This window comes from Lissotriton helveticus, chromosome 2_1, assembly GCF_964261635.1.
Source record: "Lissotriton helveticus chromosome 2_1, aLisHel1.1, whole genome shotgun sequence".
NCBI classification, from domain to species: Eukaryota; Metazoa; Chordata; class Amphibia; order Caudata; family Salamandridae; genus Lissotriton; species Lissotriton helveticus.
Genome location: NC_136059.1, coordinates 962109677 through 962125052, shown reverse-complemented (window position 1 = coordinate 962125052; position 15376 = coordinate 962109677). Strand labels below are relative to the sequence as shown.

Sequence of the window (15376 nt, the reverse complement as noted above, 5' to 3'; positions counted from 1 at the left end):
ACCAGTGTGTGCTTTAGCTTGTTGCGCTTGCTACGTGGGATACTTCGAATGCTACCGAAGGCTTTGCGTCCCCTGGTAGTAAGCAGCACAGTGCTGAGCCGACTGGACTAATATAATTCATTATATCTGGGGGCCCCTCAGTACATCTTTCAGGGTCTACCGAGAAGTCCAGTCTGTCGCGGCAAAACTGGTGATGAACCTGCGACGTAATTCCTCATCTACCTACGCCCTGAGAGAATTACACTGGCTGCCAATTAAGGAAAGGGTCCTCTTTAAATCTCTATGCCTGGTGTACAGAGCCATATATGATTTGGGCCCAGTCCCATTACAGGAAAGGTTTGCCTGGTATCTCCCTCTGAGGCAGCTTCGCTCATCTGGTGCCAGTTTGCTAGTGATTCCGAAATTCAAACGCTCTAGGTTGGGGGGGGGCCTTCAGTGTGGTTGGTGCTCATCTGTGGAATGAGCAACCACAGAGGATTAGACAGACTGATTCTTTAATGGAATTCAGAAAGAGCCTAAAAATGTGGCTATTTCCGAAAGTTTGACCCTCTGTGCTCTCTCTCTCCGATTCGTTCACCTGTTGGCTGTTGGTCCTATTCTGAGCGACAGGATACCCCTAGGGTGGCAGTAGCGCTATACAAGAATATTTACAATACAATACAATACAATACATGACAGGGTATAGACCTTTCGCAGGGGAGTTGAGCACGGGGCCTGGTCACAGGCCCAGCTCTGTGGCCATACATATGACATGCACATCCGAAGTCTGTGCGTAGCAGGGAGTTGGGCACAGGCTGAGCCAACCCCATGCCATGCACGGCTGAGGTGTGGCTGCTCGTGGAGTGTTGGGCACAGGACCTGGCCGCAGATAATTTCCTGTGACCAACTCCACACACCCTAAAGCTATGCTCAGTGAGGAAATTGGGTGAACATAATGGAAAAACCCAGGAATTCTCTGAAAAAAAAACAAAGGCTTAAAGTGATATTATAGTTAGTTAGGTAATAAGTGTTTAGTTTGTTTCTCTTCTAAGCACTGCACTTCTGTTTGTCCCTCCTTGCCTAACAATTACATGCGGTGACTTTAATGTTCTCACAAGCGCTGCATTGAAATGGGATGGGCCCCCACTACTGACAACTGCGTTATCTCAGATTTGACTTGAGTCCTTCATTGCAGCACTTGGCTTATGCTGCACATGTTGCCACTATAATACAGGCGGGGGATAAACCTTCTTTTCAGAGACACATATGTCCTTTTCTTGATTAAAATATTGATGTGTCCCCCACACTAACACGAGGCAGATCGCAAATGTGATACTTCATACATGGGAACTATGAGATCATGCTTCGCATGAAGCCTCATATATGAAACAAATGCCCGCACACTCTCCCACTTTGGAGGCTTAATTGTTTGTGGTTGACCCAAAAAAACATTTTATAGAATGTCTGAGGGACTCCTCCACAAAGTAGTTTCAGACTCTTTGGACTCATCCGGAACAGTATGGATGGATGGATGGATGGATGGATGGGTTTTTATATAGCGCAATATCACCGCCAGGTCTCAAAGCGCTTTGCATTGGGAACCCGTCCTGGTTTTTCCCTGTGAGATAGCCCCTACTGGGTTCCCCAAGGTGAAAGCCAGGCATCCCGCCGCGGGGGGCCGTAGTGGAGATTAAGCAAGCTATTGCCCAGAGTTGCAGAGTGTGAACCTGTGATTTGAGTAGGCACCGAAGCGAGAATTACCGAGTCCGTGGACATTTTGGGCTCAAGACCCTGCCGCGTCGGGAATTGAACCCTGGTCCCGGGTCTGATCTCGGCTTCCGGGTCTGCCTCCTCTAACCAGTGAGCCACACTTCTCCAGTATGGGAGCATGTTGGGCAGTTGTCAGGGAAGGTGTGATTTGAAACTGGCCTTCCATAGGGAGGAAAAATTGTTGAAAATCACCAGCCTAGAGGACGTATAACATGATGCCCAGCACAACTACTGAATAGATAATTCGTACCTACTCCTCTACAACCTCAATAGTCACGCTTGAGCTCAAGCCAACTCCGCTAGATGAAACAAAGTATAGGAGGCCTCTTGAGACCATTTCTAAGAACACAGCAATAACACTGGTAAGTTATTGCATTGGCTAAGCCAAAACGATGATGTCCCCACTCAACTAATAGATTTTCAGGCCTTGGTTGTCTCCCGATGGAGTTCTTTAAATGCCAGGCAGACATACTGGCCCAACCCCTCTTAGACCTATATGAAGAGGCCAATGCTGTAGACCATCTCCCTCAGGATTTGGAAGAAACCAACGTGCTGAAACCTGACAAGCTGGCACAAATCTGCTCCTCCTACAGACCGATTGACATGATTAACAGTGATGTCAAGATACTAGCCAAAATCTCATCCATGAGACTGATCACTGTAATTACTGATCTGGTACATAAAGACCAAAGTGGTCTTATGCACCACCGCTCTACCAGACATAACATATGCAGACTATACAATGCAATCACGCCCGCCACCTGGCTGCAGGAACCCTTAGCCATACTACAAATAGACTTTGAAAAAGCCTTTGACAACATATCTTGGCTGTACTTGGACCTACATACCTCTTGTATCTTAAGCTCCTCTACACAGCACCACTGTGGGGTAAGGGTATCTCAGTCCTTCTAGTTTTTTCGTTACAGAAGAGCATGAGACAGGACTGTCTGCCTCCACCCCTATTATTCACTCTGACAGTGTAGACCTTGGCGCACTTAATCAAGACAGACAGCCATATCAAGAGTTTTGAGTGGTCTGACACCTAAAAGGATAAGATGTCCCTTTATGCTGATGCTCCTCTCTATGGTGATCACCCAGAAAGGTCTGGACCAGTGATTACGGTGACTCTTACCACCTTCTGGAGTTTTTCAGATCTTCAGGTTAGCTTGAGTAAGACATAGCTCTTTCCAATGGCTAGGCAGAAAACACAATAGCATGGACAAACCTAGCCTTGTGACTATAACTCGATAAAGGGTTTCGATATCTAGGATCCATACAACTGAAATGAAACAAAAGCCTGGATAACTACCATAGTGCCTGTGCTCACTACCATTCAATGACATATGCAGTGATGGGCCACATTGAGATTTCTTTGCTTGGACTAGTAACATTAACTAAGATGATTATACTCTCAAAAATCCTATTCATACAGCAAAATTACCCATTTTACATATCGAATACCACCATAGCCTCCCTTAGAACAACACTTACCTTCTTAATTCATGGAGGCGGCTGCAGTCAAGTGGCAATGACAAAGAGCAGCAAATTGGCCCTACAATGGTGGGCTGGCCATGATTGATTGATACAGTTTCCTATTAAAGAGCATTGAATCTCTTGGTTAATATTGATGGAGTATATGGTCCCAACAAAGACCCAGCTTATATATTTGAGAGATGGCTCATGGGCTACAAATCACCCTCTACATTATTTATATGGCGGAAAACCACCCACAACATACCGTCTGCCACTGACTGTGGTGAACTTGTGGAGGGCCTTCATTAGGAGTATTGGATGGACAAGAAGTTTACAGACGAGACTCCGATATGGTGTGGTACTCGACTGCCCAGGAGGCATTCGGGGGATTGCATTCCCTGGGTATACCTTCTTTAGGTCATGGTATTGGTACAAACTGGCTTGAAATAAATCGACGAACTACAAACTGAATTTGGCCTTGAATTATCCCGATTCTTCAGATATCTACAACTCAGGCATGCACTCAGACCCTACTCTTTAGCAACTGCAAATCTGGCAGAACTCACTGCCTCGGAGGCTAACTTAATTAAGTCCCGCTTGTCAAAATGCGACCTAGGCCCTACAATATATATAACATTAATTATGAATACTCCAGACTTATATCATGACCTAAAACAATATGGGAACAGGGTCTTGGCCCCCTTGAAGACTTCCAATAGACCGTAGCACTGATGGCCACTCGCAAGGTGCTGTTCTCAGTGTGATTCTGACTGATCCATTTTAAGTACTGCACTCTGCCAACTATGGAAGATGAACAGGTTGGATTGTCTCAATTGCCTCAGACGTGGCGTAGTGGAAGAGGACTTCCACCTCCTCCATACTACATGGACCTGTAGTGTACTTGGACTTTTCTGGGGCCCGATTTATGATACATTGGGGGTGGGGGTCTCTGGGTAGACCACGGACCTTACTCCAACAAAAATGGCCCTACTAAATACAGTAGACATAGAGGGTTTTGCTCACTCACGGAGGGCTTTGATACCATTGAGCCTCGTGATTGGAAAGAGACATTGCTCAGAGATGGCTACAATCCAGTCCTCCAACGGGAGCGGGAAGGCAGCAGGATGAAGAGTAAGTATGGGCTAATGCTGGACGCTGGAGAAACCAGTATATGAGGCACGTGGTTGTCCCCTGAAGCATGATATAGAATGTTGGATGGAGGGGTGCGATATAGGGATGAAAATTGATACAATCAACCGTTTATTGCCCAGTAATCTATCCGTCATAAGAGCAATCTCGTTTACCCAGAAAAGCAGGTTCAACTCACAATGATGAGACATCTAATACAAATGTACTTTGTGTAATTCTGGTGTGACTGATGAATCAGCTGACTTTGTTATGTATTATTATCTATGCTTTGTTTATTTTTAGGAGGAAAAAACAATAAGAAAAAGAAGTTAAAAAATGAGTAGTTTAACTGGAACACATTCCAGAACTATTCTTTAAGCCATGCCTCCCCCCAAGTTTGCGTCCAGGAAAAGACGGAAACTGCACCTCTGGCAGGCCCATGCGGATCCCCTTCCTGATCTGCCAAGTGATCTGCAACATCCACAGCGGTCCACCTCCTCGTATGGATGCACCATCCAGTAGACTCATCCAGCCTCCAACACGCTGCCTATTATCATCACACCCACTCATCCCCCATGTGTTTGCCGAACATGAAACAGTGATTGCCTGGTGGTCCATTTGGCGGGGTTAGCAGACTGCCAGTCACCTTGGATGCACCTCCATGCGCTTACCTAGTAAAGAAGCCCCCGCCTTTGTTAACCAGTCTGTTTGTATATCCTAAGCCTATTTCTCTCATTCTGCCTTTGGCCTCCACTATATGCATTTCCACACGGAGCTTTTGTGTCCTTTAGAGCCCAACCAGGTGAATATCTGAAGCGGCTGTGGCTGCCATGATGTCCTGCTGCTTTTGCCCCCACCCAGGGGTGATTTATATGTGGCTCCCATAATCTCTGAACCAAATTTTGATTTTAGGTTAGCAAACTCGGGCGAAGAGTCACACCTAAGTTTTGCTGAAATTACAGTGACACTATTTAATATGTCAAAAACTGGTGAAATTGACATCTACACTGTTGCGACGTTCAGCCTACATCTGCATGAAGAAAATAAATGCTTTGTGCTGTGGCAACTAAAACAAGCTCAGGAGATTGAACTCTGTCATTCATGCAGAAGGGAATTTGCATACACTGGTGACGAGATCCGGGTGGAGGTCCTACTAGGGTGGGACTAAGACAACGATTGCTGGTGAAACCCGCCATTTCATTTATCACCACATGCAGAGTGTTGGTTTCCGGCTCTCATGTAGGATGTTAACCAACTTAAAGTAATCGTCATGGGTGTCCAATGTAGGTCTGGAAGGGCTGGTTCTATGCCAGATTTGCAGGATATCTGTATTAGAAATGTTTTACATACAACTAATCTTAATGGAAAATCATGAATTGTTTTTAAAATCTAACATTTATCCAACCCTAATGGGCCTACGATGGGCATCCCTGAGTCAATAGTTGAAGGTAAGTAAAGGTTTTCCAAACCCGTTAATATTCAGGTACTCACGGTCTGCTCAATTAAACAGAATGAACAAGGGACCCCTATTTTCGATGATTAGCATTCAAACCAATCAATATGAGCCATGGCCTCATTTTATTCAAAATCAATTCTGTTTTCCCTTACTTTGTCATTTCCAAAAGAATACAAACAAGGACTAATTTAATTAAAGGTTTGGTGATCCATCGCCCTAGCAGAGAGCTATATATTAACAGTCAACCAGAAATAATTGGCAATCATTTCGGGTGTACTAAGCGAAAGTCTGCAGGATTTTTCACCTCCCAACCACAGTCCATCTAAACGTATGCTGAACAGCCGCCATCCTGCCCACCAAAATCAGCATGCATAGGACAGCCATGTATCGTTTATTCTGATGGTAAACGTCACCAATGCGAGTCACCACACCAAGGCTTCAGCGTCGCCCTTCCTCACCACCTCAGCCCTGCAGTATCTCTACGGGCCACCACCTTGCCGAGAACACAAAATCCTGGGGTTGATTATATACAGTGCACTGGGGGTGCAACAGGCATGTGCACCCATCTTCTGCACCCTCTGGGCACTGTAGTGTTACGGAAGGGAGCACAAATGCGTGTGCAGTTACTTTGGTATACAGATAACACCAGGGCACTTTTTAGCGCTGGGGCTATCTTGAGGGTGAATTCCCTAAATTTGGAAGGGGGCGTCGCCTCATGCAAATGAGGGAAACACTTTGATCCTGCGCTGCATTTGATTATGGAAGCGGGCACATTGGCAAAGAGTCGGTCAGAAAGTGCACTTGTGTTCCACCTGAGGACATCCTCTAAAGGGGGGGGAAGGGATCCAATGGAACCCGCCACCCCCAGGCATCCCATTGTAGGTGGGTGCAACCACTCGCTGCACCCGCCTTCAGGGGGTTATGTGCTTCCCTCCCACTCCCGTTTGAAGTGCATGTCAGGTGGTGCCTGCACTATGAAAGGAAGAGTAGCTGCTTCAAACAACTGCTCTGCCTTTCTCTGCTGTGCTGCCCAGTGGCGCAACAAAGGCCCCGGCGGTGCGGGGGCACCCAAGCACTGTGGGCCCCTTCTAGCACTGGCTGGCTCCTAGCCTGGGAGCTTCATACTGGATCCAGAGTGTGGGGGACCCCTGCATGTACTTTGCAGGCTGGGCCCTTCATGTTTCGTTAAGCCACTGGGACAGCCGTAAGTTGGCATCTGTCCTGATGGTAGCGCATTATATGTAAAATGGCGCACTGTCCCTGTTTGCGCCTGTTTCACTTAGTTAAAGGTGTGTTGCAGCACAAATAGCTGACAGTAATAGAATAATCCCCATGCTGTACCCCTAAAGGGACGCCTCACCCCATATATCCAGCAGCATAAGCTTGGGTTGCAAAGGAATCAAGATCTTATTCACCTCTTCTAAACTCAGTCGAGAAGGTTTGAACCACTGGACATGACTATATGGTATGGAAAATCGTGCCAGAGCTGGTTACAACCCCAGAGGCATTTATCACTAGTCCCTTTCTTGTTAAAATGTGTCAATGTTTACTGTACTTCTTGGCAGAGATGGCAACAAAATAAACGTTGTGCCTCTATCAAACTTCCGGCGATGAAATGTCCCCGTTTCCAAAATGAAACCAGCAACGTACATTTTGTGTCGGTGTTCATCAGCTTCATATTTCAGGTACAACTACCAAGCCCCCAAAGCACACCTATCACGGACAACAGGTGTATTTGCTTTCTTTTCTTCTTACCTAGATAGTGTAGGAGATGCTTCTCAAGGTGTCTAGTGCTGTGGAATTCCCATGAGCCTTTGCTGCAGGGTGATGGACAGAAACATACTGGCAGTGACACAGGAAGTGCTAATAACTCCCATGTCTTTTTACCTTGTGTTAGAGAGGTCTCAATAAGTAATTCTAATGCCTTCCACTATACAATCGTAACTGTTGGCCACAATAAAAACTGACCGTTCGCTTATCAGGATAATCTGTATCCACCTTCCTTGCTCCTGATGAACCCATCTTAGACATGTTGTCCTTTTTGAGGAGCAGGATCCTATGATGAGGAATGCTTACTTGAGCTGAGGGGTCTAGCATCCTTTTTAAGAGAAGTCCAGCCCTAACACTATCAACCTTTTAGACACCAGAACTAACAAACAGGATAATATTCCTGATTTGCTGCCAGGACCAAAGATTTCTATGGTCTTGGCTCTTAGGCATCCATTGCGAGTCAATCCTGACAGGGATAGCGCACTGGGTAACTGAATAGTCTGGTATTTCCAGACCTGAAATTTCCAAGTTCAAAAACAGCAGGCCCATTTTACCATTGCGTATGTGGACCCAGAAAAACTGTGTCCACAGAGGCTGTGGTAGCAGAACAGCCCGGCCCACACCCAGCCACTCCAGGCAGTGTCACCTCCACACCCCCAATAGAGTGCACAGCTTTCCACCCCTCAGATGCCCTCCCAGACTCCCACCCAATAATTTGGTAATCCCAGGGTCAGCGGGTTATTCCCCGTTACAGCACCTTTAACTCATACCTGTTAGTACGATCTTAAATCATTAATTCCTTCCCCAGTATCTCCCTGGTCAATTAACTTGTAGTGGTGGCCTAAGCAGTAAAAGGCAGTGTTTCTTATGGTTCTCTAAATCTCCTGCCTTAACCTTCCCTCTCTTTGAAGGTATGTGTAGAACACCAATCCATGCCAGCACACCAGGCCTCCAGCGTTTGTCGCTTCCCACTACACAAGGCCCTCGCAGTATCATTGCGGTACCTCCATGCCAGGATCACTCTTAATCCTGGTTATCCTAGGTCAGGGAACCTCACCCCATTTACCCGGTAGCATAAGCTTAGATTCTAGAATAATTAAGATCTTACTCACCTCCTCCAAACTGTGCAAACACTCCATGTAGCCTAAAACACTGGACACGACCATATGGTGTGGAAAATGTTCTGAGGCTAACCCCAGGGGCATCTGTTACTGGTTGCCCTCTCGAATTTCATGGAGTGCAAGAATAATGAAGTAGTTGCAGAGTTGTGTCCTGTATTAATGGAAAACATTATGTAAAGGATACCGCCCTTGGGTATCCCTGAGCCTCCTATCCTTATGCACCCGTTTAGTTCTGAGTGGGGGTTTATTAATTGGCTATTGATGCATCTGGCAGACAATATTTGATTTCATCTGGGAAATCTGTAATCCGTATTCCAGGGAAAGCCATCTTGTATAGTGGAGGCTAATATTCACCTATTTCTTGAGGGCGTGTGTGTGTTAGTTATCTTCAGTGCTCAGTAGGTGTTAATTAATATTCTGACTGTAAATATCCAAATATCATTGTACAGAAGCTTTCCCAAATGTCACCCAGGCTCAAGGTTCTTATTTTTTCCCATGCCGAAAGCCTATAAGGGCACTCAAATACAGCAACAGGGTACTACACCACTAAATGTTTTTTTGTTTAAATTCTTTTGGTAAGGACTCTCCCATTTCACATATTGCAATGCTTTTTTGTCAAAACCGAATTACCAGTGCAGTTGTTGAAGACTGCCTGACGATATCCCTTTATAAAGCGCCTGTGGACATCTCTTAGCACTCATGGCACACACCTCCACATTCAGGTGGTTCATTCAACGGAGCAAATAACCATCCGTAATACTTATTTATGGGAGAGCCAGTAGTACATTTAAATACCAAGGAGGATATTCCACCATCATACACGTTTCATTGTAGAGTTTCCAGTGAGATGTGTGGTGTGCGTAGAGCTAAACTGGTTTAGTATTGTGTTATAAAAAAAAAACTGGTTTAGAAGCTTACCAAAATTCATGAACCTCGTCCTAGCACAAATAGCGAATATTCCCTAAACCCTTGTGGCCTTATCTGTAGTTGGCAACGGGTGAATGGACCCGGGGACCAAGTCTACGGATACAGTGCTGAGTAAGTATGAAATCTGGAGTATTTATTAAAGGTTTGTGTGATGTCCAACAGATTCGTTATGGTTGCACCAGCTTTAGTCACATACAAAAGGATATTGCTCGTCTCATCTGTCAGTCCAGAGAATCTAAGAAGATTTGAAGTTTCAATTAAGATCAAAAGTGAGGTCAGAATACAGATTTGAACTATTTTTCTCCTTACTCTTCAAAACCTAAAAACAAGACCGTTTAGACCAAGGGTTCTTAACCTTATGACATATGTGCACCCCCACTTAATCATTACTGGAACCCAAGGACCCCCACTGGAACGTTATTGAAATCTGGAAACATCCATTGAGTCAATACTGGAAGCAGGGACCCTCGGCCTTAGCACTTGAGATTATTTGAACTGCAAAACAATGCACAAAAAATACAGAAACATGCGTTCAAACAAATACACACATTATGAAATATTTAATTTAATTCACAAACAAATATAAGAAATGTACATTTTAATGAGGGTTGAGATTTTCTAAATTCAATTGAGGTCCCTCATCGTCCATACTATATTCTGTTCGATGCACTCGGACTGTTCTCACAAATTCACCTAAGAATGCCAACTTAATTTTTAGCCTCCTATTTCAAATTCCTAACATTTACATAACGTTCAAAAAATGTCAATTATATTTATTATTATTTTTATTAATCTGTCAATATTTTTTAATTTTCTAAGCAGTCGTGCACCCCCTGACTAAACTTGTGGACCCCCAGGGGGTCCCCGGACCACACGTTAAGAAACACTGGTTTAGACAATGAAAATCGGAGGAAGTTTCAGGAACACTAAATTGTTTTCTCCCATATAGTCAGGTCTTATTATCCTAGCTCACTAGTCTTAGCGGTAGTAGATCATGGCATTAGCAAATGTTTATCCTGAGATGACTGATTGTCAGGTACTTCGTTTCCTTTATTATCTCTTAGGACTGATAAACAGCCTGTGTCCAAGGTGGGAATGTGTATAACCTAATGATGTTACATCAGTTGCTCTTGGTAAGGAACCTTCAATGTAATTGCTTTTGTGAGCTCTACAGTAAATTTGTCACTGAAGCAAAATGTGTGCAACCTGTGATGGCAGAGAATGCAGCCATGTGCAGAAGACCTTTGTTGCTCGTGAACTGAGTTGTGTTTTCAGTGCTGGGCACTGAGGATAGGAATTAAAATAATATTTTGTTGCTGAATCAATGTACAGAGTGTCTTCAATGTTTGGGTACTGTTATAGTAGCATTTCATTGGAATGTTTGTAATGATCTCCGTGCAGACATTTTTCTGGTTTAAAATGACTACAGTAATGAGTTTCTGGTTGGTCTACTGTATACACACCCCGAAATATTGTTTCTACTCTTAACAGACATTTATCAACCAGAATAAAGAAGACCAAGTTAAGGAGGAAGATGCATCGAAAACCTTCATCCAAAAATATGAGGACAAGATAAGGCATTTTGGTAAGTTCCTGTCTTGTGATATTCATTGGATCTTGTTTTGGTGCAATTTTCTGTTGATAGCAGAGGCCACGGTTCTCTCTAAATGTGTTTAGATAAGGTAACCTTTTTGAATGCTTGTAGAAATGAACCAGACTGAAAATAATGGAAAAGGAAACTGAAGAGCTCCAAGAATCCTTGCATGTAATCCAGCAGCGGTCAAAGTATTTAATTAACATTCAATTACAATATTTCAAGGATGATTATTGTAATTTTCAAATGACAAAACCACATGACCATGCCAGTCATGCTGGGAAGAACTCTTGTACGGCTAGTAAACCTAGACAAATGAGTTTGATGATTAAAACAGCAGTTCTTCGGTCCTGAGTGTTCCGCGACTTAGATACTATGACCCGGAGCCTAATCTGGAACACTGGACGACCTCGCGTTGCACTGACAAAACTCTACTCGCCCACTGAGGCCGGAGGGTTGGCAGTCCCCAATTTAGAACTGTACTATCTGGCAGCACAGCTGCAATGGGTGACGTACTGGCTGAGTGGTAGAAATCTAGATGACACCGCCACCGATGTCACTGTATGGACCCACGCACAAATATGCACACTGTTTCACCCCCTGACCAAGGGGCCCCGCCTGTTACCATTACATGTAGCAGTGGCTCGCAAATGCTTCCTACGTATCCTGAAGCTGACCCGAGAGGTCAAACCTTATGCTCCTGCGCTCCCCCTGCTGGGCACCCCCAGGCAGGATGGAATGGTGACACCGGCCATGTTGGAGAACTGGACGGCGGCTGGTGTGGAAACCATAGGCGACCTTTATGCAGATGGCACCATGCTCCCTTTTGGAGACCTGGCGGGAAGCACAGGCTTACCAGCCGGACAATTCCTCCTCCACGCATCAATATTGCATACATATACGGAATCCTGGGGAGATATACATGAGGAATTACCAATGCATCATCTTATACAGTACCTGCATGTCATGGGCAACGGCTCCCACATTATACACTGGGTAGCACATGCCCTTCTCGTACACACACAGCGATCCTCGCAGCCATTGCGAGATAAGTGGGCGGCTACCCGAGGGAGGGGATGGACAGACAAGGAGTGGACAATGGTATTAGCCAGCCCCGTAAACATCCCACATAATTCCCGTTTCAAGATAATACAGTTCTATATATTGCATCAGGCATATCTGTCACCAGATAAGATTAACAGGTACTTCACGACTGCCACCGCTGGACACCCCCGATGCACTCTGGCTGGCGCGGACATCTTACATATGCTCTGGAATTGCCCCACTCTTGCTACATATTGGAATGAGGTGACAACCCTCTTGACACAAAGTGCTGGCGCAGGCCTACCCCACACATGGGAAGCATGCATCCTGGGATTGTATAAAAGGACCAAATTGAATAAAGTGCCGGCCAGATTCTGGGACCTAGGGCTCATTACTGCTAAACGCATGCTTACCAAACACTCGAAGAAGGGAGAACCCCCACTTGCTAAATATTGGTACACTTCCTTCACTAACTGGGCGAGAGCTGAAAGCACCACACTACACCGAGAGGAAGTGGCGGGTTTGAGGAAGTCTCCAATCGCACAACTCTGGGACGACACCCTAAGCTTCTTCCAACAGGCAAGCTTGGCTAGGGGGCTCACTTAGGCGATGGCGCACTGGAAGGGACGCACACCTATGAGATGCGGTAATGCTGAATGGATGGGCTGTACTGTTCCCATGGCACCTACGAGCCTCGGGAGCCGACACCACGGCACCTCCTGGCTGGTGGTAACTCAACCTCCCCTGTTCCATTGAGAGATGACTACAATGCACCCCTGCCACACTGACCGCGGATCCGAGCAATCGCCTATACGGCTGTACACTGACATACCTGACGACACTGTACTCCCAACTACACGTCCTATCACTCCCCATTGCTCTATATTTTTTCCCTCTCTTTTCTTTCCCGCCCCACTCGGCGGTCACTTAGTGGCACCTGAGCCCTTATCTTTTTTCACAGTTTTTACCCTGTTTGCCCTTTGTCCCCGATTGGGACTTGTTTGGAAGTTACTGTGGCAGATTCAACTGCCATATTTGTTGACTTATTGAATATGTTGACTTGAAGGACTGAACACATCCGATATTCGACACTCCTGATCACACGACACATCTGGCGCTACCACACGCTGCCGATCAGAAATGAGGTGACCACGTAAAAGAGTAACAAGTATATGCCACCTCCTACTGAAATTCACCCCACAACACCCCGGGGTTGCAATGCCCTGCATACGGAGTGTTATTACGTACATTGCAGCTACATTACCTATCAATGTTGCCTTGGCCTCTCTGTTACACGTACTGGTACACATAGAAACTATCCTGATGAGCGATGCCATTGTCATACCTTACTGTGCCGCATTTTCTATTGCGCAAATGTATGTGAAATATAACCTACCGTTATATATTGGCATAGTGTATCTCTGTATCAACTAACTGCTTACATAAACCAATAAAATATATTCAAACAAAAAAAACTGCAGTTCTTCGGTGTACGATTAGATCAAGTTAAAGAAGATTTTTGAGATATTGTATTAAGAATTGTAGGCTGATTAAATCAGAGTAGATCTAGAACAGGTAGTTAATCTTAAGGATTCAAATATTCAGATATTTTCCAAGGCACTGTCCATTAAAATACATGGTAGCTTACAATCACTATATAAAAGTGTGTCTCTAATTTCCGTATTATTGTCAAGTTGTGACGTCTCTAGTCGTATGTAATAAGAAAATGACAGAGCTTATCAACTGTAATAAGTTATTACATTTGAGTTTTGAAGTTATTATGCCTGCTGCCGGTGGCCAAGGTGAAAGGCAGGCCACAGTGCACAATTAGAGCTGCAGTTTAAACAAAGACAACGAGAACACACTTTTCAGTCTTCTGATCTGTTTTTTCAAAATCCACATTAATCAGCAAAAAAAGAGATCTTTTTGGCCAGGTGTTTTTTCTGTCCATGCTATAGGTCATTACACGAAATCTCTCCATGCTTCTAAACATTCTGAGCTACGGCATGCTTTTTATCTGACTTGCATTAAAAAGATTGATATATTTGTGCACCAAATCAATAACAGCGATTTGGTGTGCCTAACTTTCCACTAAAGATTCTACTCTTATTCTTCATGTCTACATATAATACTCTTTCATACGAAAGACCAAGACGCCAAGCATTTCAACATTTTTTGGGAAGGGTGATAGTGTTGCAATGCATTGTGAACAATAAAATAATCTCTGCTGTACTTTAAAAGGATAAAGCAGGTCACCTCGGAGTTCCAGGGCCTTATATAGGAATTTGTCTTCGGCCTCATTCCTCTGTTATGGCCATGGAATGTCTCTGTGACTTTCAACATCCTTCTAATATATGTCAGGAGATAATTATCCCATATATAATTAACTGACATTTGATGGGCAAACCGGAAAGTTGTAGGATCTTGGAAGAGATGCATTTTATAAAATATATAGTGATTTGTATCTTGACCTGTTAGTTCCAAACTGTTGGCATTATATATTGCGTCTCTGGTGATAGGGAAATTCCCATAATCGGTGCATTAGGAATTGCTCACTAAACATGAAAATGATCCTCAGGAGTGTAGACCACCCACACTGCTCTACTTGATTGATGCAGACCCCAAAATAATAGGTAAAAGCTTGATTTAGTAGGCTTGCTTGAGTAATCAAAGTACTGATTAATAAAGATCAGACATCTGTAGCCTGGCCAAGCACCAGTCTAAATATTCATCAATTGTTCTTGCTAATGGAAAGGCTAAAAGGGGATCCAAATTGCCAAATCCACAGGCAGTGCTTAAAAAATAATAAGAAATAAAGCTTTTATTGATTTAAAAAAAAAATGCAATAAGATTTTCAAACAACAGTAGCCTAATCAGGGCCTTAATTTCAAATTGTAATATACAGGGCAGAATGAGGCATACTTGAACAACATAATAAAAGAACAATTGCAGCTAAGTCGGTGTATAGCGAAGAGACCATGCGCTGTTGTAGTCCAGGCTGCTTACAGTTATAGGTCACCATCTATGACAAAAATTGGGGAAAACGTTGCCCCCACTACAGGGATCATTTTCCCCTCCGTGCAAGACTCGCGCTAATAATCATTAGGTTACAGA

The 15376-nt window shown here is 44.4% G+C and overlaps 1 protein-coding gene across 1 annotated transcript in view; it reads left to right on the top strand.

The window, feature by feature from the left end:
- Window positions 1-15376, top strand: part of CDC37L1 (cell division cycle 37 like 1, HSP90 cochaperone) — a 295015-nt gene that overhangs the window by 104788 nt on the left and 174851 nt on the right. Inside the window, exon 3 of the mRNA XM_078677395.1 lies at window positions 11116-11209. Within this exon, the coding sequence (XP_078533521.1) occupies window positions 11116-11209 (94 nt within the window). The remainder of the gene's footprint in view (window positions 1-11115; window positions 11210-15376) is intronic.